Source organism: Saimiri boliviensis, chromosome 19 (genome assembly GCF_048565385.1).
Source record: "Saimiri boliviensis isolate mSaiBol1 chromosome 19, mSaiBol1.pri, whole genome shotgun sequence".
Lineage (NCBI taxonomy): Eukaryota > Metazoa > Chordata > Mammalia > Primates > Cebidae > Saimiri > Saimiri boliviensis.
The window spans coordinates 29,582,038-29,607,677 of record NC_133467.1 but is presented as its reverse complement, the minus strand read 5'-3'; the positions used below and the strand labels follow the sequence as shown (position 1 = coordinate 29,607,677).

The following is a 25,640-nucleotide window of genomic DNA, read 5'->3' as shown; positions in this document are numbered from 1 at the left end:
ATGTGAGTGATGTGTTACGATAGGACATTATAACTACGATGTCACTAAGTGATAAGAATTTTTCAGCCCAGTATAATTTTATGAGATCACTGTTGTATATATGGTCCATTGTTGACCAAAATGTCATTATGCAGGGCATGACTGTATTATTAAATAGTAGGTTTTTCGGGTTTCTAGACTATGGATCAGAAGTGAATAAAATAGTATGCTAGAAAAGTATGGATCCCTTGTTTGAGTTAGAGTGTTATAGTTTCCTTTGCATATTGGACCTATAAACCTTCAAAATAGTTTTATTAACATTTTGCTTTGAAATAGTTATAGACTCATAGGACTTTGCAAAAATGTTACAGAGTGGTCCCTACCATTTACCCAGTTTCCCCCAGTGATAACGTTTTGCATAATTGTAGTATATACAGTATCAGAACCAGTAAATTGAAACAGGTATAATCCACAGGATTAATTCTGATTTCACTAATTTAATGCATGGCTTATTTGTGTGTGTGTTTTTCATGTTAGTTTTAAATAGCTGTTAGTATCTGATTGATACGAGATATTATATATTGTGTTTTACATTGAAGAGATGGCAGTGAAAAATTATAAAATAGATTGTAGCCTGGAAGTTAAATCATCTAATATTAACTTTATTATTTGTTTTTTATTCTTTGACTAATAGACCCCCATCCATTTTACATGGATTATTAAATTTAGAAACTATAGAAAGAATTGATGAGGATAATAACAATTATTTACCTGTGTTCTAGTGTTAGCACCTTGGTATATTTCCTTCCACTATTTTTCTGCATATTGCATTATGTATGCATGTAAGTCACTTCAACCTTTTTTGTTGTTGAATAAAGCACAGATACTGAAATCACTAATTAAACAAAGGTGTAGCTTAATGAATCTGTAGGAACATTGTACCCACCTTGTAACTACTGTGTACATCAAGAAATAAAACTTTCCAGCTACCCTGGAAGTCCTGTATGTGTCTCGTCCCAATCTCATACATTTTTTTTTTCCTTGAGTGCCTTATATGTTACTGCCATGTGTTCCTGTTGAAAGTTTGATGACTCATAATTGCCTTTTCATTAAAAGTCACTTGGTCTTCCTGCCTGGCCAAGATGGTGAAACCCTGTCTCTTCTAAAAATACAAAAAAATTAGCCAGGCGTGGTGGCCTGTGCCTGTAATCCCAGCTACTCGGGAGGCTGGGGCAGAGAATTGCTTGAACCTAGGAGGTGGAGGTTGCAGTGAGCCAAGATTGTACCACTGCACTCCAGCCTGGACAACAGAGCGAGACTCCATCTCAAAAAAAGGGGCGAAAGGAAAGGCACTTGGTCTTCTTTTCTAGATTCCCGGAGGATTTTATCTTTTTCTTTAATGTTTAGTAATTTTATCCAAATATATTTTGATTTTGATTGTTCTGGGTCAGTATTCTCAGAAATATGGTATGCTTTTCACTGTAGTTTCAGATCTTTGTTTTTTTTGTTTTAGAAAAGTGTTCTTAAATTAGACTTCTTAGTATTTTTTTTTCTGTTCTTTTTGGTTTTCACTTTTATGTCCTAGTGTACATGTTTGATTTTCTTTGCTTTATATTCAATATTGCCATTTTTTCTCTCTCTTTCTTCTTTCTTGCTTTTCCTTTCTTTCCTTTCTTCTCCTCTTCTCCCCTCTCCTCCCCTCCCCACCCTTCCCCTCCCTTCCTTCCTTCCCTTCCTTCTTTCTTTCAACAGACTTTTTGCTCTGTTTCCCAGGCTGGAGTGCGGTGACACAATCTTGGCTTGCTACAACCTCTGCCCCCTGGGTTCAACTGATTCTCCCATCTCAGCCTTCTAAGTAGCCAGGATTACAGGCTACTGCCACCATGCCTGGCTGATTTTTGTATTTTTAGTAGAGACAGGGTTTCACCATGTTGGCCAGGCTGGTCTCAAACTCCTGACCTCAAGTGATCTGCCCGCCTTGTCGTCCCAAAGTGCTGGGATTACAAGTGTGAGCCACTGCGCCCAGCTGTCATTTTCTCTTGAATCCATATTTTCTCTTTCATTATTTCTTTTTCCTGTCTTTTTTTATGAGGTCCTACCATGTGCCCAGGCTGGTCTTAAATTCAAGTGACCCTCCTGCCTCAGCTTCCCAAAATGCTAGGATTACAGGCATAAGCCACTGTGCCCGACCCATTATTTCTTTGTTATTTTTAAAAATAGCCTTCTTTTTGCCTACTATTTCTCTTTAAGACATTATTTGTTGTGTTTATTCATCTTTTTATCTCTTGTAGTGTAATTTTATTTTATGAAATGATTTTTTTTGTTTCTAATTCTTTCTTGAGTTCTATTACCTTATTTTTATGATTTTCAAATTTTGATTTCTGTTGCTCTTTCACATCCTGTATCATTTAAAAAAAATGTCCATAGTTCATTGAATTTTGACGGGGTACAGCAGAAACAAAGTCTTACTCTGTTGCAGGCTGAAGTGCAGTGGCGCAATCTCAGCTTATTGCAACCTCTGCTTCCTGGGTTCAAGTGTTCCTTCTGCCTCATCCTCCTGAGTAGCTGGGATTATAGGTGGACGCCACCAGGCCCAACTAATTTTTGCGTTTTTACCAGAGACAGGGTTTCACCATGTTGACCATGCTGGTCTGGAACTCCTGATCTCAAGTGATCTGTTCTTCTCAATCTCCCAAAGTGCTGGGATTGTGGGTGTGAGCCACCATGCCCAGCCGTTATAACCTTCCATTTCAAAATGAGCTAAATGGCCTGGCGTGGTGGCTCATGCCCATAGTCCCAGCACTTTAGGAGGTTGAGGCAAGCAGATCACTTGAGGTCATGAGTTCAAGACCAGTGTGGCCTACATGGTGAAATCCCATCTCTACTAAAAACACAAAAATTAACTGGGCCTGGTGGCATTTGCCTGTAATCCCAGCTACTCGGGAGGCTGAGGCAGAGGTTGCAGTGAGCTGACATTGTGCCACTGCACTCCAGCCCGGGTAACAGAGTGAGACTCTGTCTCAAAAAAAAAAAAAGGTAGACTATAATGTTCATCTGTTTTATGGTCGTATCTTTCTGGCATACATTAATTATCTGAGAGGTTTCATTTTGCAGTTATCTTCTTGTACAATAGATTCTTTTTTTTTCTTTTTTTTAAGGCAGGGTCTTGCTCTGTCACCCAGGCTAGTGTGCTGTAGTGTGATCGCAGGTCATTGCATCTTTAACCCCTAAGGCTCAAGCGATCCTCCCACCTCCGCCTCCCAAGTAGCTGGGACTATAGGCATGTACCACCATGCCTGATTTATTTTTTTGTAGAGACAGAGACACATTATGTTGCCCAGGCTGGTCTTGAACTCTTGGACTCAAGTTATCCTTCCACCTTGGCCTTCTAAAGTGCTAGATTACAGGCATGAGCCACTATGCCCAGTCAGTTATAATCCTTTTTATGTTGCTTATTTTTATGTGTGAATTATTTTCCTAAACTTATAGAAGAAAATGTTCTTGGGATAACTTTTCTAGTTATACAAGGCTCCCTTTTCTGTTGTTTTGTGTAATATTCCCGAAAAGTAAGGTTTTTTTGTTTGTTTGTTTGTTTTTCAGAGATTTTCTGGCTCTTCTCTTCTGCTTTTTTATGGCACCCCTTTCTCTCTCCCTTATCCTGTTCAATTTATATTCCGTTCCCAAGTTTTCTTCTCACTGTGGGCCTTTGCACTGAAAGAAAGCTTTCCCTGGTTTGTTTTAGAGAGGTCTTAGTGTCTAGATTACACCAACCTCTGAGGATTTTTACGAAGAATTCCTTGTATTCACTTAGTATTAGAATATATAACCCCTTATAGTTTCAGCTGCTTTTCCCCAGCAGCCTGCTGTTTTTCCAGTACCTTTTGGCCGTTTGGGGTTATTTTTTTCTCTGGTTCATCAGATGAATTGTAGCTTTCCTCTGCCTGCTTATACATAGATGCCAATATGGTGCAAATCCTACTACTATTGATAGCTTGTCACTATAGTTTTTTGTTTTTCGGGTTTTTTTTGAGGTAAGTCGCGCTCTGTCGCCCAGGTTGGAGTGCAGTGACGCAGTCCTCACCTGCACCTCCCAGGTTCAAGTGATTCTCCTGCCTCAGCCTCCCGAAGAGCTGAGACCACAGATGCACGGCACCATGCCTGGCTAATTTTTTGTATTTTTCAGTAGAGATGGGGTTTTGCTGTGTTGGCCAGGCTGGGCTCAAGCTCCTTACCTCAAGTGATCCACCCACCTCTACTTCCCAAAGTGCTGGGATCACAGGCATGAGCTACCACGCCTGGCCTAGTTTTTGTTTTTTAAGTGACTTATTTTTACTTAATAAATCCTTACCTGCAATAAGGAAGTAATGATCTTTTTATGCCACAAACATTTCAGTAGCTCTATAGAGATACATTAATTTTATTAGACTATAACAGCATCTCAGTCTTTTAATGACATAAAATTGTATGTATTTATCATGTATACCATGTTTTGAAGTATATATACATTATGGAATGATTAAATCTAGTTAATGAACAAATGTATTGCTTTATGTAGTTATTTTTTATGGTGAGAATATTTAACATTCACTCTCTGGTTTTCAAGAATCCAGTATATCATCATTAACTAGAATCACCATGTCATGCAGTAGATCTCTTGAACTTATTCCTTCTATCTGATTGTAATTAGGCATCTTTTGGCTTTGTCCAGTGTCTCTCCAAGTTCCCCTCTTCTGTAACTTCCCCACCCAGCCTCTGGTAACCACCATTCTACTCTGCTTGTGTGGCACTAAAGCTTTTTAGAATTCACATATGAGTGAGATCGTGCTGTATTTCTCTTTCTGTACCTGGCTTATCTCACTTAACATGATGCCCTACAGGTTCATCTATGTTGAAAGTAACAGGATTTGCTTCTTCTCAATGGCTGAATGGTATTCCATTGTGTGTGTGTGTATACATATATACATAAATACCACTTTTTTTTTGCTCATCTGTTTTTCTTTTTTCTTTTTTTTTTTTTACAGTCATCTTTTTTTATTTTTATTTTTTTAAGCTAACATCCAAGAAATGAACACTTACCTGTTAATAGATACTTAGGTTGATTCCATATCCTGGCTATTGTGAACAGTGCTGCAATAAACATAGGCATACAGGTATCTCTTCAACATACTGGTCTCATTTCCTTTGGATATATACCCAATAGTGGGATTGCTGGTAGTTCCTTTTTTTAAATTTTTTTGAGGAACCTCCATACTGCTTTCCATAATGGCTTTACTAATTTATATTCCCACCAACAATGTATGAGGATTCCCTTTTCTCTATATCCTTTGTCTGTTTGATAATAGCTGTTGTAGCACATATGAAGTGATACCTCATTGTGGTTTTGGTTTTTCATTTTCCTGATGATTAGTGATGTTGAGCATTTCTCATATACTGTTGGCCATTTGTATGTGTTCTTTTGAGAAATGTTTGTTCAGGTCTTTTGCCCATTTTTTAATTGGGCTGTTTGTTTCCTTGCTGTTAAATTGTTTGATCTCTTTTTTTTTTTACTTTTTTTTTTTTTTTTTGAGACAGGGTCTTGTTCTGTCCTACAGGCTGGAGTGCAGTGGTATAAACATGGCTCACTGCAGCTTTGATTTCATAGGCTCAAGTGTTCCTGGAACTACAGGTACATATCACCACACCAGCTAATTTTTAATTTTTTTTTGTAGAGAGAGGATCTTGCCATGTTGCTCAGGCTGGTCTCGGACCCCAGGGCTCAAGTGGTCCTCCCACCTCTGCCTCCCAAATTTCTGGGACTACAGATGTGAAATACCACACCCAGCCAAATTGGGTTCTTTATATATTTTGTACCTTACTTCCCTAGCAAATGTATAGTTTGTAAATATTTTCTCCCATTCTGTAAGTTGTCTTTTTACCTTGTTTGTTGTTTCCTTGGCTGTGCAGAAGATTTTTAGTTTGATATAATCCCATTTGTCTGTTTTTGCTTTTGTTGCTTGTGCCGTTGAAGTTTTGGGTCTTACATTTAAATTATTAATCCATTTTGAGTTGATTTTTTTGTATAGGTAAGAGATAAGAGTCTAATTTTATTCTCTAGTGTGTTGATATCCAGTTTTTCCCAGCACTATTTATTGAAAATACTGTCCTTTCCCCACTATGTATTCTTGGTTGTAAGTGTTTTTTTCCCCTGGGGTCTCTGTTCTGTTTCATCAGTCTGCGTGTCTGTTTTTAAATCAATACCATGCTGTTTTAGTTACTGTAGCTTTGTAGTATTTTTTTGAATTCAAGTAGTATGATGTTTCCAGCTTTGATCTTATTTCTCAAGATTGCTTTGGCTATTTAGGGGGTCCTTATAGTTTTTGCTATAGATATTGTCAATGAGTTTTTGGTTTTGCTATATAGTTGGGTTTTTCTATTTTTAGTTGTTTATTTATTTAGTTTTTGAGATTCTGTCTCTCTCTTGTCCAATAGTCTGGAGTGCAATGGCATGATCTTAGCTCACTGCAACCTCCACCTCCCGGGTTCAAGTGATTCTCCTGCCTCAGCCTCCCAAGTAGCTGAGATTATAGGTACCTGCCAATGTGGCTGGCTAATTTTTGTATTTTTAGTAGAGACAGGGTTTCATCATGTTGGCCGGCTGGTCTCAAACTCCTAACCTCAGGTGATCTGCCTGCCTTGGCCTCCCAAAGTGCTGGGATTACAGGCCTGAGCCACTGCGCCAGGCCTAGTTGTTTTTTTATTAGAGAAATTTGATAAGCTTCAGCAATCATCCAACTACTATCTTTTTTGTGTGTGTTACCCTAAATTTGTGTCTAGCTTTTTTTTCACTCACTGTTACAGTGTGTGGATCACTTTGCAGTGTTTCATTTATTAATCAAAAGTGTTATTTTAAATCACAGTATACTGTCATTGGTATGTATCATGAATTACTGAACCATTTACTAATAAATAGCATTTGTATTCTTTATTGGTGAATGATTTGGTAAATCATGCTAATATAATTAATGCTGTGATAAACATTTAGACATTCTTTCTTTAATGGTTGCATTTTCAAAAGATTCAGCAGAAATGATAAGCCACCTATTTTTGTGTTTTAGCATGCTTCATGATGATCCGAGCAGAAGAATTCCTGCTGAAATGGCATTGTGTAGCCCATTCTTTAGCATTCCTTTTGGTAAGTCATATATTGTTTTATTTTTTTTCTTGGTCATTTGATAGTCATATAGGACATCAGCACTAATTTATATTCCCAAGTTCCTTTATCTGATGTTCAACTTAGTTGGAGGGATTTACATTTAACCGTATTATGATGAATTTTAACAGCCCCTCATATTGAAGATCTGGTCATGCTTCCCACTCCAGTGCTAAGATTGCTGAATGTGCTGGATGATGATTATCTTGAGAATGAAGAGGAATATGAAGGTTAGCATTTTCTAAATTATATTTTAATGTGTCTTTCTTAAATAAGTCTGGAATAAACATATCTGTAACATTTTCATATTTTCCCAGTTTATCTAATGAGAATATTGAACAGTGTGATCCCTAAAATACTCTCACTTTTTTTTTTGAGATGGAGTTTCGCTCTTGTTGCCCAGGCTGGAGTGCATTGGTGTGATCTCGGCTCATTGCAACCTCTGCCTCCAGGATTCAAGCCTCAGTGTTCCAAGCAGTTGAAATTATAGGCATGCACCACCAGGCCTGGCTAATTTTGTATATTTAGTAGAAACGGGGTTTTACCATGTTGGTTGGCTTGTCTCGAACTCCTGACCTCAGGTGATCCACCAGCCTCAGCTTCTCAAAGTTCTGGGATTACAGGCGTGAGCTACCGTGCCCAGCCCTCTCACTTTTTTATTTATAATGTCCTTTTGACTTTTACGTTTCATCTTTACCCAGTTAACAAAGAAGATTAATTTTCCCAACAACTTATATCTCTCTGCTCTGTCTCTTTTAGCCATTCCCTGTGCTTACATTTCTCCATTTTAGCTTTCTTTTTTGCTTTTAACATTCATTCATTTAAGACATATTAACTGAGTATTTACTATGTGCTGTTGTGGGATTACTTCCCATCTTAATTTAGTAGGGGAGACAGATACGTAAACAATTATAGTTGTGTTAATCTGAAGATAGGGTACTATACAAGGGCAGAAAGGACAAGTACTTAACTCAGTCTGAATAATTGGTGAGGGCCCCTCTACAGAGGTTATATCTGAGCTCAGTAATTTGGAGTTGCTGGGCTGAAAGTTGAGGGGTTAGGTAGTAAGTAGCACAAATACATAGAGATGAAAGTGTCAGAAAACAGAAACTTGGCATGACTGTATCTTAAGGTATTTGTTGGGGAGCAATCAGTTAAAGCCAACAGGGTAGCCAGAGTACAGACTAGTTTGCTATGTTTAAGAATTTGGATTTTGTCCTAGAGATAGTAACACCAAAATACAGATACATGAAGAACTTTGCATCAGGTATAGAGTAATATCTAGCTTATGGTAAGTATTCAATAATACTTAATATTGAATAAATTCAATAAATATCTGTTCTTTGTTGAATGCATTAAGGAGTTTATTAAATAAATTTAAATGGGAGGATGACATAGTCAAACTTGTGTTTTAGTAGGGACATTCTGGAAACGGGGAGTGGACTAAAGCAGGGCCAGACTTGGACCAAGGACAACAACTGTGAAGTACTTGCATCAACCTAGTATTACTTCTACTAGAGAGGCAATTTTGTGTAGTGGTTAAGAGTGTGGACTTACAAAAATTATAGCTGGACGTGATGGCACACACCTGTAATCCCTGCTGATCGGGAGGCTGAGGTGGGAGAAGTGCTTGAACCCAGAAGGTAAAGATTACAGTGAGCTGAGATTGCACCACTGCACTCCAGCCTGGGCAACAGAGTGAGACTCCATCGGTGGGGGCGGGGGGTGGGGGTAGAGTGTAGGCTGAGTTTACATTATGCCTCCATCACTTACTAGTTTCTTTGCAGTTTTCTGCAAAAGAAGGAAACAACAGTTTCCTCATGTATAAGATGGAGATAATAAATAGTACCTATCTTGTAGAGTTGCTGTGAAAGTTAAATAATATATAAACATTTTCTAGAACAATGCTTGGCAAATAGTAAGCACTCAACAAATATTACCTATCAGTTCCCACTAGAATATATGCACTATACAAGCCAGTTTATTTTGTTTATTGCTATATTAATGTCACTGACCCACAGTAGGCACTCAAATATTTATTATAGGAAGAAAGATGGAGAAATAATTCACAAAGGGCTATGTGTAATCTGTCTAAATGTAGTGACTGAATGGATATGAGAGCAAGAAGTGAGGCGGGTTTGGCTTTTGCATGAGACATCTGAATTGAACCACTGGAGAGATGGTGGTGCTAGTTAAAGAGATAAGGAATAAAGGAGAAAAAGCAGGCCTTGGGGATTCATTTTGGACAAGAGGAGAGATGCCTCCTGTACTCACTGAAATAGGTTGGAAGAGAAAGAATTTTTGTTGTGGCTGTATCTAAGTTATGGAAGTTCCTGCATAGTAACCAAATATTTTCTATAGATGTCCTTTATTACTCAATTTTGAACTTTTAAATTTTTCCTATTTATCATTGTATTGACTTTCAGGTTTTAATTATTTTGCTAACAAATGAGGCTCGAGTATCTTCTAGATTCTTGACCTATTTTTAATTTCTGTGTCTTCTGCCCATAAATTATCAGTTTTATATCCTCTTAATATTTAAAATGGAAAAAATTTAAAGCAGAAAGCTTTATTTTATACTGTTTCCTTTTTCCTTTTACTTCGTTTCTTGTTCTCTGGCTTATCTTAACACTTAACTTTGTGCCTAGTACTTTATATATATTACTTAAGAGGTGGTAGTTATTTTTTCAGTTTATAGATAATGGAGGTAAACTTAGGCTTAGTCACAAAGCTAGTAAATATTTTAAAAGCCAGATATTTAGATGTGTATATCTATCTCTAAAGCTCTTTTATTTTTCTATTTAAAAATAGTAATTGCGTAATATTCAGTCTTCTCCTTGTAGAAAATTAAAATGTTACAGATAAGGCTAATTATACAATAGTTCCTCTTGTAAATCGTTCCATGTCCCTACAGTGTAGTGAGAGAACTGTAATTTCTTTGAGACTGTGACCATTTTAAGAGTCTTGAGTTTCCAGAATATCTGTCTGAAAGAAAGTCTTGCCTTCAGCATTGTTTCATGTCACAAAAGTCCAGTGGCTCTGAATTTCTTGGGATCAGTTGAAAATGCTACTTACGTCCTTTCAGTCTTCATCTTTGTGATGACCTGCTATCTTCATCGCCTCATCCTGTCTACTCCAAATAATTTTTATAAAACTGAAGCTTGGGCTTTTTTTAAATAAACCTTTAGACTACCGTATCAACTCTTCTATCTTGCTATGACTTTTTTCTGCTTTTAAATACACTGAGTCTTTACATTTTGTTTAAATGTTGCTGTCGAATCTGAAGTGAACTAAACTGCAACGGACAATATAGTACCATTAAATACCTTTGTTACTTTTGATGAGCAGGTTCATCATGAAATAACAAATTGCTTAGCTAGAAATTATGGTATGTGTTGGAACAGCTGTCTTGTAATCTTGATAGAGGCAGGGAAGAACATTAAACTTTACAGACCAAATTAAATTTCAAATCAAATAAAGATTAAAATACTAAAACAAGTAAGGGAATGAAATAGGGAAGGAGAGAAAAGAAAGGTGTGAGGGAAGGAAGTAGGGCAGGTGGGAAGGAGAGAACTTTTTAATATAAAAAGTCATTATAGAATTTTGTTATTTATTATTCCTGACGTGGAATATTAAACTCAGAAGCAGTAAAATTATCATTTTACTTCATTTTATGACCCTAAGAATTGTGACCCTAAGCAAGATTAGAAGACAAATGATAGTTGAAAGAAAAAACATTTCTAGCTCTTGTTACAGTTTATGGAAAAGGAAGTAGACAAGTACTTTACACATAGGCTTTTCCTCTCTATTGTTGAAATGTGAATTGGAGCCAAACTGCAATATCTTTTTACCCATCAACCACATTGATAATGATGAAACATTAGATTATCCTCTTGTAAGTGAGCGCATAGGAAAACAGACATTCTTCTACATTGCCAGAGAAAGTTTACATTGGTAAATCTTTATAGAAAGCAAATTGGAAAAATTACAAATTTATGTCCATTTTGACCTAGCATTTCCATTTCTGGAATGTCAACTTAGAAATACACAAGTGAGGTCAGGCGTGGTGGCTCAAGCTGTAATCCCAGCACTTTGGAAGGTGGAGATGGGCAAATCACCTGAGGTGAGGGGTTTGAGACCATCCTGACTCTCATAGTAAAACCCTCTACTAAAAATGCAAAAATTAGCTGGGCGTGGTGGCACATGCCTGTAGTCCCCGCTAGTCAGGAGGCTAAGGCAGGAGAATCACTTGAACCTGGGAGGTGGAGGTTGCAGCGAGCCAAGATCATGCCACTGCACTCCAGCCTGGGTGACAGAGCGAGACTCCCTCTCAAAAAAGACAAAGAAGCCGGGTGCGGTGGCTCAAGCCTGTAATCCCAGCACTTTGGGAGGCCGAGGCGGGTGGATCACAAGGTCAAGAGATCGAGATCATCCTGGTCAACAAGGTGAAACCCTGTCTACCAGAAATACAAAAAATTAGCTAGGCATGGTTGTGCATGCCTGTAATCCCAGCTACTCAGGAGGCTGAGACAGGAGAATTGCCTGAACCCAGGAGGCGGAGGTTGCGGTGAGCCGAGATCACGCCATTGCACTCCAGCCTGGGTAACAAGAGCGAAACTCTGTCTCAAAAAAAAAAAAAAAAGAAGACAAATATGCAAGTGAAATGAGATATGCATGGGGGGGTTTATTGTGGTACTGTTTTAAGTGATAAAAGTTTGGAAATTTTTAAATTATTCATCAGTACTGGACATATTAGATAATATATTAATGAGAAAATTTTATGTGATAATTTGGAAATACCTTAAAGGATGTATTTAATATAAAAAGCAAGATATTTGCTTTTATAATTTCATATTTGCTTGTATAAGTTTATACTAATAATGGCAGACTACAGACATAGTAGTCTGTAGTGAGAAGAACTAGGCAGAAGAAACTGATGTTACCTGTTGCCTTCAAGGAGAGTAGAAGCTGGGAGGAAGACTATTTTTTAAAATTTGGAGTCATTTGAATATGTCAACTATTCAACACATAAAATGACCTCATTACTAGTTATGTATTTCTGAATTCTTTGATGATTGAAAAATTTCATATATTGAATACTTGTTAATTATATCAGAATAGTTACTCTTATATGTTTTAATGATCAGATGTTGTAGAAGATGTAAAAGAGGAGTGTCAAAAATATGGACCAGTGGTATCTCTGCTTGTTCCAAAGGAAAATCCTGGCAGAGGACAAGTAAGTGAATATTTTTATAATTGCAGAATTATTCCGATGTGATTAAAATTGTGTTAAATGTTTTAGTTCTGTAGGAAGATGTATAAAAAATTTTGCTGAGGATTATGGTTTTGCATTTTAAATGAGTTTTATATTCTGACTTGTACTTTTTACTTCTAAAGGTTCTATAATATGCTTGTATTTTTTTTTTTTAGCACTTAAAATTTGTTTTAAAAAAATATCGGCTGGGCATGGTGGCTCACACCTATAATCCTAGCACTTTGGGAGGCTGAGTGGATGGAATACTGGATGTCAGGAGTTAAAGACCAGTCTGGCCGACATGGTAAAACCTTGTCTGTACTGAAAATACAAAAGTTAGCTGAGCATGGTGGCACATGCCTGTGATCCCAGCTACTTGGGAGGCTGAGGCAGGAGAATCACTTGAACCCATGAGGCAGAGGTTGCAGTGAGCCAAGATCCTGCCATTGCACTCCAGCCTGGGCTGGGAGGAGTGAGAGTTCGTCTCAAAAAAAAAAAAGACTACTTTTGAGCTCTGTAATCGGTAACACCAGGCCAGGCGTGGTGGCTCATGCCTGTAATCTCAGCACTTTGGGAGGCTGAGGCGGGTGGGTCACCTGAGGCCCAGAGTTCAAGAGCAGCCTGGCCAACATAGTGAAACCCCGTCTCTGCTAAAAAGACAAAAATTAGCCAGGTGTGGTGGCGAGCGCCTGTAGTGCCAGCTCCTTGCGGAGCTGAGGCAGGAGATTTGCCTGAACCTAGGAGGCTGAGGCTGCAGTGAGCTGAGATGGCTTCATTGCACTCCAGCTTGGGTAACAGAGCGAGACTCCATCTCAAAAAAACAAAACAAAACAAAAAAAACAACAGTAACACCAACTGCTGAATCATGCTTTATGTCAGGTTTGGCTAGAGAAATGTTTTAGTCTAATTTTGTTCCAATTAGGTAGAGTTAGAAAACCAATTAGGTTAGGTTCTAATTGTAATAGCAACTGTCGGCGATAGTTTAAAGAAGGAAAGTGTGTTGGACTGAGAATTCTTGAACCTGAGTTCTAGTCTCAATATGATTAGCTTTGTGATGATGCTCAGTTTCTTCATCTGTAAAATAAGTGAGCTAAAACTGTTATCACCACATTTTTATAAGAAACTCTTAATTCCAAATTAAATTATATGAAGAATATAAGAAAATATTTATTTATAGTATTTTTATTTTCTGAGAGAATAGAATATTGGGTTTGCTGTATCTTAGGGTTTCTCATTCTTGACACTGAGGCTGATATGTTAGAGTATCTGTCCTCTACATTATAGAATGTTTAACAGCATCCTTAACTTCTCCCCGCTTTGAACAAAAATGTCTCTAGATATACTGCCAGATGTCCGCCCTCTAGTGGGTGAAGTTATCTCTGGTTGTGGATTGTTTTATCTTTTTTTTTTTTGGAGACAGGGTCTCACTCTGTTTCCCAGGCTGGAGTGCAGTGGCGTGCTCAGCTCTCTCCAACCTCTGCCTTCCAGGCTCAAGTGATCCTTCCACCTCAGCCTCCCAAGTAGCTGGAACTACAGGCACATGCGCCACCACACCTGGCTAATTTTTTATGGAGACTAGGTTCCACCATGTTGCCCAGGTTGGTCTTGAACACTTGAATTCAAGTAATCCACCTGATTCAGCCTCCCAAAGTGCTGGGATTGAAGGTGTGAGCCACTGTGCCCAGTTATTATTTTATCTTGATAGCTTAGTATTATGAACATTCTTGGCAACTGAAAAAATATGAACGTAATTTTATTCTAGTTCAAATGAAAAGTTATTGCCAAGCTAATGTGATAATACTTTCGGTTTTTTTGTGGGTTTTTTTTTTTTGTTTGTTTTGTTTTTGTTTTTGTTTTGAGACACAGTCTCGCTCTGTCACCCAAGCTGGAGTGCGATAGCGTGGTCTTGGCTCACTGTCACCTCTACCTCCTGGGTTCAACTGATTCTCCTGCCTCAGTCTCCCGAATAGCTGGGGTTACAGGTGCCTGCCACCATGCCCTGCTAAATTTTTGTCTTTTAGTAGAGACAGGGTTTCACCATGTTGGCCAAGCTGGTCTCAAACTCCTGACCTCATAATCTGCCTGACCTCCCAGAGTGCTGGGATTACAGGGGTGAGCCACCATGCCTGGCCCATGATACAGTTTTTATGTCATTTAGTGTCATATACTGAATACTAATAATAATTGTGTCCTTGCTGTTTGGTCATTTAACTTTTATTTATTGAGCATTTATTATGTTCTAGGTAACTGTCATAAAAGTGGTCAAATCAGATTTTTTCAAATGGTGATAAGTGCCAGGGAGAAAAATAGATTAAGGAAGAAACTTAAGGAGTGCTGGGGTAGGTAGAGTGGGTTGCAGTTTTAAATGGGTGATAGGGAAGGACATACTAAGAAGGTTACATGAGTCAATATTAGAGAGAAGCAAGGAAGAAAATTTTAGGCAAAAGGAACAGCAAGATCCGAGGCTGTGAGTATTCCTGGCAGATTTGAGGCCAATGTGGCTATAGTAGAGTGAGAAAGAAAAATAGTAGGAGATTAAATCAGAGAGGAGATTAAGGAGCGGTAGGGGGCATATTAAGTAGAGTGAGTCTGGTAGAGCATTGAGATAACAGTGGCTTTTACTCTGAACTAGGGCACAGTATTGGAAGATTTTAAGTGAAGGACTAACAGGATCTGCCTTAACCCCAGTGGTCAAAATGAAGTAGAAGGTACAGAACAGAGAGACAGGAGAAATCTTTTCCAGAAGGAAGTATCCAGGCTTGAGATGATATGAAAAAAAATATCAGTGAAAGGAAAATTGCAATTTTGAGAAGTTTTCACTGACATTTAAAGGAGAATGAAAGCAGCTTTTGACAAACTCTTGAAATCAGAGAGTTAATCTATTTAGGCTTTTGAAAATGTTCATTACCTGCTGACAAAGCCATTCTTCAGTTGAATTTTCAATTCAAGTAAACATGATTTTATAAGGAATATTACAAAAACCACTGAAAAATAATGATGCCTCTGATAATGCAATTATAAAAAGTAATCAGGATTAGAATGATATAGCCCTTTTAATTTCATAATGAATTATAAAAATAAGATGTGATGCTTAGTGTGGGATGGTGCATTAATAAAAAAAGTATAGTCTAAGGCCAGGTGTGGTGGTTCATGCCTAAAATCCCAACACTTTGTGAGGCCGAGGCGGGCGGATCACAAGGTCAGGAGATCGAGACCATCCTGGCCATCAACATGGTGAAACCCATCTCTATTAAAAATACAAAAATTAGCCGAGTGTGCTGGCATGCGCCTGTAGTCCCAGCTACTCGGGAGGCTGAGGCAGGAGAATTGCCTGAACCTGGAAGGTGGAGGTTGCAGTGAGCTGAGATCATGCCACTGCACTCCAGCCTGGCAACAGAGCAAGACTGTCTCAAAAAAAAAAAAAAAAAAAAAGTATCATCTATTTGAACAGAGGAGTATGATAGAAAACAATACTTCTGTAAATGCATTCCTATTCATTTATTGAACTTTGGTCTATAGGATTGGGAATAATTAAGAATCAGGTAAAAAAAAATCAGAAATAAATTCATTATTCTTTTTTGTGGAAGAGTAGGGGGAGACAGGGTCTTGCTCTGTCACTCATGCTGGAGTACAGTGGCGTGATCTTACCTCATTGCAGCCTCAGCTTCCTGGGCTTAAGTGATACTCTCCACTCTGCCTCCCAAGTAGCTGGGATTACAGGCATGCATCACCACACCCAGCTAAATTTTTTATTTTTTTGTAGAGATAGGGTTTTGCCATGTTGCCTAGGCTGGTCTTGAACTCCTGGACTCAATCTGTTTACCCACCTCACCTCTCAAAGTTATGGAATTATAGGTGTGAACTGCCATGCCCAGCCAGATTCATTATTTTTATTAAGCATTATGTTCTAACTTCTTTTGCATTTAATGAAAGCATATATATTGCTAAAACTGGTCTTGCAGACAACTTACACTTTTACTTTTATAGAAAGGTAAAATATTAAGTATTTCTAAGATGAAATAAAATGGGAATTAACCGATTAGTTTATATATTTCATGATACAGTTCAATAATACGGGTTTTATTTCATAAATTACACCTACTTAGAAAGAAATCACATGAAATTTTATCAATAGCATTTTCCCCATGCAGTTTTACTTAGACAGCCTTTCTGTCTATACTGGTGTGGCCATTTGAAAGTGCTTTTATTCCCAGTTAATGACACATTTTAGGGATATGTTTTAATAATAGCTGGCAAGCACCCATTTACCTTTATATGTGTAAAAAAAAAAAAAAGGCAATATTTAGCATTAGATGATCTCTACTTTGTCTTAAAGAGCAATGTGTAGCTTAAAATAGCCATGGGATAGAAGATGCAAAGCCAGTCTCACTTCTCCATTTTTCTCTATATATAAATTCAGAAAATCCCATCACAGGCCCAAAATATCCTAGGTCTCATGTCTTATATTACCCCTAACAGAAATATTTGCATAAGATAGTGAATGACAAGCATGGGCAGGACATGGGGTTGTGTGTATTCACAAAGGAGGATTCCATAAAAAACAGACTCCTGTATTAGGAATTGCCCCCTTTTTGTGTCCTGAAAGTTTTTATAAGTAGCTTTGTTATTTCTCAAGTGGGAGAAGGGCTCCTTTGAAAGGGGAAATGAGAGGGGATAACCTTCCTGAACTTGTAGGTTGATGAGTTTTAGGAAAAGGTACAAGTGAAAGTTGAGAATCTAGAAATTGATTTTCTTCTAAATGAACTATTCTCACATCCCTTCAAAAGTCTCTGAGTGTCCTAGGATGCTGGAATACCAATTCAAAGACTATTATTGACAGAATGAATGAGGCAAACAACTGAGGAGGGAGAGGCAGTTATTCGTTTCAATTACTGGTTTACAGGGTAACTGAGGACAAATTATTTCAAATCATTGCATCTTCCTCTAACTTTTGCTTTAGGTCAAGCAAAAAAACTTATAAATTATTTTATATCCTCTTTCTGTCTCAGGTAGGAATTCAAATGCTCTGAAAAAGGAAATTACCTAGTATTAAATTTCTTCCTTTACTATAGTTATGATGTATAGCTTCTACAAATTGTACCTCTTAAGAGGTGCCGTTTCTAGCGGTTTTTGACCAATATTTTTTCCTTTTTCACTTCTAAAAGTACGGATTATCTTCCAGGTGTACCATGGAAATGCAGTTGCTATCTGGGCTATTCAGCCATGTCTGTGGCAGATGTCTAGTGCTATTCATCACTTCTGTAATGACCTTGGCAAAAGGTTGTCCATGATTCACCCACCTTGTCTTTGAGAGATTTTTCAGAATTGAGCTGAGTTGTGAGGAAGTATTCTAAACCATGCTGCTCTAGAGTATAGTCCATGGACCAGCAGCACCAGCAGCATTGGCATCAACTGGAAGTTTGTTTAGAACAGAAACTCAGGCACCTTTTTAGACCTAAGGAAGCAAAATCTGCATTTTAATAAGATCTCCAATTGATGTACTTACATTAAAGGTGATAAAGTACTGGTCTAAAACAATCTTGGTGGAAATGAAATGACGATTTTTTTTCTCTGTCTTCTTTCAGGTCTTTGTCGAGTATGCAAATGCTGGTGATTCCAAAGCTGCTCAGAAATTACTAACTGGAAGGATGTTTGATGGGAAGTTTGTTGTGGCTACATTCTACCCGCTGAGTGCCTACAAGAGGGGATATCTGTATCAAACCTTGCTTTAATCAGTAACCTAAGAACTATTTCCTTTTTCTCCTCTTCCATTTCTTGGGTTATTGTATTCCACACCTGAATGCAGGAGCACCCCCTTACCATTTTAGGAAGGTACTTTGTACGTTTATTTAATCCTACTAATGTGCAGCCATTGCCCAAGCAGTGACTGCATTGCATACATTTGGCACTGAGTAGGACAAGACCTCTCAGCTATACATTGAGGGGTTTTAGAGCATCCATGTGGGTAACCTATTTTTGTGCAGGAGAGCAGGCGCTGCTCTTCCGTATGTAACCTAAAAACATATTAATTAATTTGTGTGATCATGAAGCAAGAATGAATAATATGTCTTGGTAAATACTAACAAATTTGTTAAGTTTGGTGACATCATTTACAGATTATTTCTTTATGTTGTCCGGTGGTTCTTCCTTATTGTTGATATCCATAAGCTGGCACTGGATGCTCTCAGTAATGTTAAGTAATTGTCAAGCAGCAGTTACCTACTGGGTTCTTAACACTGAGTTGTGAATTTTTTCTTAAAGGAGTACTGTAGTACTGAATATTCCTTTAAAGGAACTGCAGTGAGCCTATCTAAGATTTTTTAAATTAAGGCTTTTAAAATAGAAAGCTGATGCTTGATCTTGCACAATTTTTATGTCTAGTATGTATGCTTGAGTGAGTGCACAGGTATGAAAGATTAGAGAAAATTTGAGTCACTCTACTTTATAGTGTGAATCCTGTGAGCTAATACAGTCTAAACTCATTTCTTCCATACCTGTTTCACATCGATAAGATTTAGGATATGTGTTTTTTGAGAGGTGGTCTGTCTGATACAATGTAAGTGACAAAACAGATAATTCATGAGAGGCTCAGAACAAACTGGAGTCTAGCCTGGAGTTACATTGAGACTTCTAAAATGATCAGAACAAAGACTAAGTTTTGCCACATGTAAATCAACCCCTCTTTCAGTCTAATTTAGACTCTGTATTAGCTCATCTTTTTTGTACTAAATCTATAGTTTTAAGATTTCTCAAGATGTGGCTCTACCTACTATGATGGAAAATTGAAGTGGGTCGAAAGAATTAGATATACAATAAAGGGAAAAGAAAAAAATGGGTGAAGGGAGGATAGAAAATAAAGAATTCTTTTTTCTTCCTTTCTGTTTCTCATATCCCTGCTCCCTTTTCCCTCCCCTTCTCTCATTCTCTGCTTCTATCCGTACCTGAAGATAGAGGAACAGCATCCCAGGTAGTTTGGCTTTTGACTGCAAGGAAGTTAAGAAAGGTGTAGATATAATGAGATAGAAGTAGAAAGGAAGAAAAACTTAAATAATTCTTAAGGAATTCTTAAAAGGATTCTTAGCAACCTGATGTATCCCTTAGTAGAGAATGCTGGTATACGTGAGTTCATGGACACAAGTTGATGACACGGCTTTTAGAATTATAATTATGGATTCCTCTTACATCATGGTAGGTTGTCTTTAAAGATATAAAAATTAAGACACCTTTATGAAGCACTGATTATACCAAAAAAAAAAAAAGATTATTAATTTTTTTATTTATTTATTTTTTTCCTAAGGAAAAAGTCTTTTATATCTTTCCCTGCTGGAAGCCTCCTCATAGTTCCTTGTTTGCCATGCAGGTTGCTGAGAGTCCAATTAGAATTTGCATTTTAGAGAATGAAATATTTATCCTATTCAAACAATTAGTGTTTGACATTTTAGTTATTTACAATTGTCAAATTCAGGACTCTCATTTAATGTTTATTATGAAACCAAATTTGACATAAGGAGGCTGATTTGTGAATTACCAAAGGGTCTTGTGGCATGTTCCCCAATATGTGCCCTTAGCAGGAAGAACTGTTATTTTTTGTTTTGACCCTTTCAGAGGTTGATTATAAATTGATTTGTTTTCAAGTCAGAATTCAAGTGGGCAGAACCAGTATTGTGAAGACCTAAACTTTCCTAAATGTTCATATGGGTAACAGATTTTGTGGTGATTAGAAACATCTGTTCCTTAAGGGCAAGTATCCTAAGTTAGCACTTGTACTTTTCTCTCCCCTCCTCCCCCAAAAGAAAAGTCCTTACACATAAACTGCAGTTAGGCTTCTAAGCGTAGTCCTGCAGTGTGCTGCTAACATCTTGATGCCGATCTTCACAGCATTCTTGGATTGTCATCTTATTGCTGATACATTCATACATATATTTAGTGCTTGACACTGTAGAATTTTATTACAGAAGATGCTAACTAGATTTTAAGGGAGCTGAGGGAATAATTGATGAGCCTTGAATTAACCATGCATTTAATTAAATGTTTTATATTAAAGCCAGAGAATTTAAAAAAAATGCCTCCTGTGATTTAAATTATTTTATAGCTCTTAGCCCATTCTACCAAAGATGATATTAGCAGATAACCCCTCCATCTTCTTATATTATCAGAAGTTTAATATCTTTCTTAAACCTGAACCAAATATTATCAAAAGATTCAAGTTTCATGATCAGGATGAAATACATACATAGGGATTTTGATTTCTTGAAATTACTAAAAAAACAAGAAATTTTCTTTTTGAGAGGAAGGGTAAAGAGGTGAGGTTTCATGTCTCTTAACCCCTACCCTTTGGGTCTAATTTTATCTCAGGTAGTTTTTCATTCCCTAGATTAATGCCTGTGCTTCCTTGCCTCTTGCCTTCCCAGTTACTTCTTCCGAGTAGTATTGTGGTACATTTTACACCCAGAAAAGGTTCATGCAGTGATTATTCTGTAGGAAATACTTGATTCTTTTAAAATATATTTGGAGGGGGTAGCTAGCTAGCCACTATGAGAACTAATGCTGTATTTACAGGACAAAAACAAGTAAAGTTGGACATCTCAGTAAGATAGAGCATTGACTAAAAGTATTGACTGCCTTTTAAAGGAGTTTTTAAAACTATCATCTTGCAATAAGAGATTGCGTTTATTACCACTGGATGTCTTCCTTTTTTGTGGCCACCAATATAGCAGCTCTCTTTAGAGGGATTTCCTTTCTGCTATGCCTTGAGCCAAACCGGCTGCTTTTAGAACAAAAATCGTAAGTATAGATTTACTCAAACTTCTCTTTGTTTTCATTGAGAGAATTATTGCCTTCTTTTTGGTACTCCAGCTGCTAAAGAGTGCTGAGATATGTTAAATTATTCTTTAAAAGAAAATCTCTGAATACTTATTTAACTCGTCTTCTAGATTTGTGTTGCTTATATTTTTTAACTATTAAGCAAATTTATTATAAAGATTGCTGTCACATAGAGAAAGCTGAAGGGAACCATGGACAGAAGGCTTTTTTTCTGTCTTATCATACTGGACCTTCACTCTGGTAAGGGCATCAGTTACTTTTCAGGAATAAAAGGCAGAGTTGGAGCACTTATCAAATGCTGTTCCATGGCTTACTTTATTAACTAAAGTTAAATTCACCATGCAGATAACTAACATTTTGGTATCTTTTTCTTTTAGATCTTGTTTTCTATTAGGCCTGTCTTACACATAATTACTACCATCAGTTATACTTGGCAGTATGACTTTTTCTTTTTCTTTTATTCTTTTTTACGATTAATTTAATGAAAATCAGCATTATTGTAAATGATAGTAATTGTCACAACATAGTTACTGGGTGAAGGAGTAGGGGAGACACTTATGCAAGGGTACATGCTAGGTGGCTTTATTCAGATTGGGGTACAGATGGAATCACATCATGACTTTGAGTCTGGTGGATGTGTAGATAAAGACGTAAGCAAGTGCCTTGTGTTTCCTGGAAAATACTAAAACTCATTTGGATGAAAGCTTCTCAGATGATGATAATTGATAGCACTTCTGCCTTTTACCTGGAGTAACTTTTAGATTGAGTCATATAGTATAAAAGTCCAAAATTTTCTTGGTTTACCTTTTGTTTTATTTTTCACATGTCTGTCTATATTACTATTTTTTCACTATCTGCCTGGAAATAGCCTTGGTTTACCTTATTTTTTAATATGTGTAAAACTACTCATATTTGATTTTATTCCAATATTACATATGATGGAAAAGCCAGAATTGTCTGGCAGAATTCAATTCTTCCTTGGATCTCTAGTTCTGTTTTTTGTTTTTATTGAGACAGAGTCTCGCGCTGTCGCCTGGACTGGACTGTGCAGTGGTGCAATCTTAGCTCACTGCAACTTCCACCTCCTCTGTTCAAGTGATTCTCCTGCCTCTGCCTCCTGAGTAGCTGGGATTACAGGTGTGTGCCACCATGCCCAGCTAATTTTTTTTTTTTTTTTTTTTTTTTTTTTGGTATTTTATTAGAGACGGAGTTTCACTATGTTGGCCAGGCTGGTCTCGAACTCCTAACCTTATGATCCACCTGCCTAGGCCTCCCAAAGTGTTGGGAATACAGGCGTGAGCCACCGCGCCCAGTCTAGTTCTTTTTTTAATACCAAGTTCCTTTGTCAAATTTTATTACCATAGCTCTCGGATATAATTGTATTTCTTGTCAATTATGGTCACATATAGACAAGTCGTTGGTCACAGTTTGCTCAAAAGAATTCCCATTTCTTAAGGTGCTCAGTAAATCACTTTTATTTTGAGATGGTAGTTTTTCAAGTTAGCATTACTTACTAGCTTTCTCAATGAACATAAAAATGTTGTCTCCATCATATGGAGCTGAGCCTCTTGTGGTATATTTAGATAAGTCCCGTTCTTAATCACAGAAGAACATGTATATTTTAGTTTTTGGAGTACCCAGAATTTTGAAGATTTTGTTTCATTTTGTTTTAGGATAGCTTCTCTGCCTCATACTATAGGATATAACATGTTTGTTATTGTAGCTGCCTCCCTTAGATGTTTTTCACTATTTTTAGAATTGCATAATGACCAGTAGATTCACAGTGGCATGTACTTGACAAGTGCCGTGGATATTTAAGAAAGTGGTAAATAATTTTAATATTTTTGCTGTAATTTTATAGGAGAAATGAACTTAAGAGAAATATCTATAAATCAGAGCGTATTTAGGAAATTTTATATTTTATAGGTGGTCATTAAAGTGATCTGCAGGATATAAGATAGTTTACACAAATTTTATTCTCCTGATAGGAAATTGTTACTCATTTTCCTACCACTCAGCACTTTTGTTCTGCCTTGTACTGCTTATGTGGATTAATGTTTTAAATTTGCTTTATTTGTGCTTTTCAGAGTTGTCATAATTATGGCAGTTGTGTTTGTGGCACTGTAAATGCTGAAATTCATGGAAACCTATGAAGTGACTGCTCGAGTGTTATTTCGCATTACATTGGGTAGCTGTCACAATAACCAGAAGAAAGCTGGTGGCTCTTTTGAAGAAGGCCATGTATGTTTTGTTATCTCAGTTCATAGTATTTTAATTTAAAGGCAAAGAGAAGCATTCTGTCTTATTTGTCTTATATAACCATTAATCTTTTTTGTGCAGAAGAGAGCTTATTTTGTTATACTGCTATCAATAATGGAAATAAGTCACATTATGGGGGAAAAAACTGGAATTACTCATATTTTGTTTTGGGGGGGAAATCTTTATGTGAAAATCAGAGCTACTTGTTACCATGAGCCCTTACGATCGATAATTATTTGTAATCACTTTTTGTATCCCAGGTTGGAATTGCTTTCCCTTTCTGTCTTCCCTTAATAATATTTGTGATATCAGGACAATGAGGATATAAGAGCAAATGTAGTGAGGTATTCAAAAATCCTGCATATTTGGACTAAAATGTTCTTTAGTTATTTGAATTATATGTAGCTGTATTATTGCATGAGTTGTCAGAAGATTGCCAATTTTAAGAGTAAAGAGGAGAAAGATAAGTAATAAAAATAGAGGAGGAAGAAAATGGCTCCCTTACTGGTCTTAGTAATCTCCCATATAGTTAATGAGCTAAAACTGATACTTAATATTTTAAGTTCCAGGTTTGGTACCACTAGCATAGAAACATTGCCTTTCCTATACATTCCTCATCATTGTTTCCTCAGAAAATTATTTTAAGGGTTTGTGAAACCAGATTAAATATCTATATTCAGTTTGGCCTAATTTTTAAAAATTAATATTTATACTCCAGCTGTTGTGTATTTGGTGTACATCACCACTTATGCAAATCAAGGATCAGAAAACTGGAGGTTAGCCATCTCCATTATTTCCTTTTGCACATTGGGTACAGTGGGTGGCATTAGTATGCACTAGCTGCAAAGTTTCAGCACCTTACGGAAGTAAATATGTTTATTATAATAAAAATAGTTAAGCTGAATCTCTGTAGATTACTTACTTTGCAGAGCCTAAAGCTGTCATATCTTTTCCAGCAGAATTTACTCTTCCATTCTTAATTCTTTTCTGAAATATCTTAAATAATTTAACATTCCTTTACAACCTCTTAGTAGTGTCAGATCTAGGGTAGAAGGGATTTTTCCCCCCAAAAGGGCTCTGTTTTTGTATCCGTTGATCATTCTTAGAAAATCTAATTATGATCAATAAATTTTAACAGTTGATGGCATCCTGTGTCAGCTGGAGTAGTTGGTTGTGAATATTAAAACCTAGTACTATTTTCCCTTAGTAACATGTAATTGCTACATTTTTGATAAGAAGGTATGGTTAGAAACAAATGTGAAAGATCACTTAAACCAAAGCCAGTTACAAGGAGTAATCTCTCCTGTTGGTTTACCTTCACCTCAGAACTACAAGAATATTACAATACATAGTGAAGAGTTGTCTGTAACATTTCTACCAGTTGTTTCAGTAGCATATTGGTCTTGGCATTTCTTGGCACTCTGGTTCTGTATTCTTTGTGATGTCTCATTGTGAGATTTTGTTTTGTTGTTGTTGTTGTTGTGTTTTTTTTAAAAAAAAAAAAAAAAAACCACAAAAACTAAGTGGGATTATTTATGTAGATGTGTGTCAGTACCAAAAAGTTATTTTCTCAAGTCCCTAAATTTCTGATTTCCATTCAAGTCTTTTAAACTCTTTTTCCTGCTGGATAGCAAAGGACTTTTATTGTTCACTTTCCTATATTCCTAAAAAGTATGAACAATGCATTTCAGTTGACTGTATTGCATACTTTTTTGCTGAAAACTTTTTCTGTAAACACAATGGCCTTGTTCAGTTTTGTTGTAAACTGACGCACCGTAAGATGCACTGTTGATATGCTTCCCGATGTGTGTTTGATAAGAGTGATAAAATAAAAGCTTAAAAGTAAAGGAGTTGCTTTTTAATTTCAACTATTTCTGTACTTAGTATAAATACTCAGGTAACAGGTAAATAAATATATATGATTTAATTCTAACTCAAAACTGCTATTAAAAATGTCCATGTAACTTCAACCATCCATCTCTAAAGAATATTATTTTTCATTTTTGGAAATCTTGCATCAAATTGACAATATTGAAATGTGATTTTTTTATTTTGGAAAAGTGTTCTTGATATTGTAGAAACAGCCTGGTTGGTATAATGAAAAAAACCAGAGTTCAGACTCAGGAAATTTGTGTG

The 25,640-nt window shown here is 36.8% G+C and overlaps 1 protein-coding gene across 1 annotated transcript in view; it reads left to right on the top strand.

Moving 5' to 3' along the window:
• Positions 1-25,351, top strand: part of UHMK1 (U2AF homology motif kinase 1) — a 33,011-nt gene extending 7,660 nt beyond the window's left edge. The window contains exons 5-8 of the mRNA XM_003943387.4: positions 7,074-7,150; positions 7,300-7,398; positions 12,316-12,404; positions 18,008-25,351. Coding sequence (XP_003943436.1) covers positions 7,074-7,150; positions 7,300-7,398; positions 12,316-12,404; positions 18,008-18,154 — 412 coding nt within the window. The 3' untranslated portion in view covers positions 18,155-25,351. The remainder of the gene's footprint in view (positions 1-7,073; positions 7,151-7,299; positions 7,399-12,315; positions 12,405-18,007) is intronic.
• The last annotated feature ends 289 nt before the right edge of the window (positions 25,352-25,640 follow it).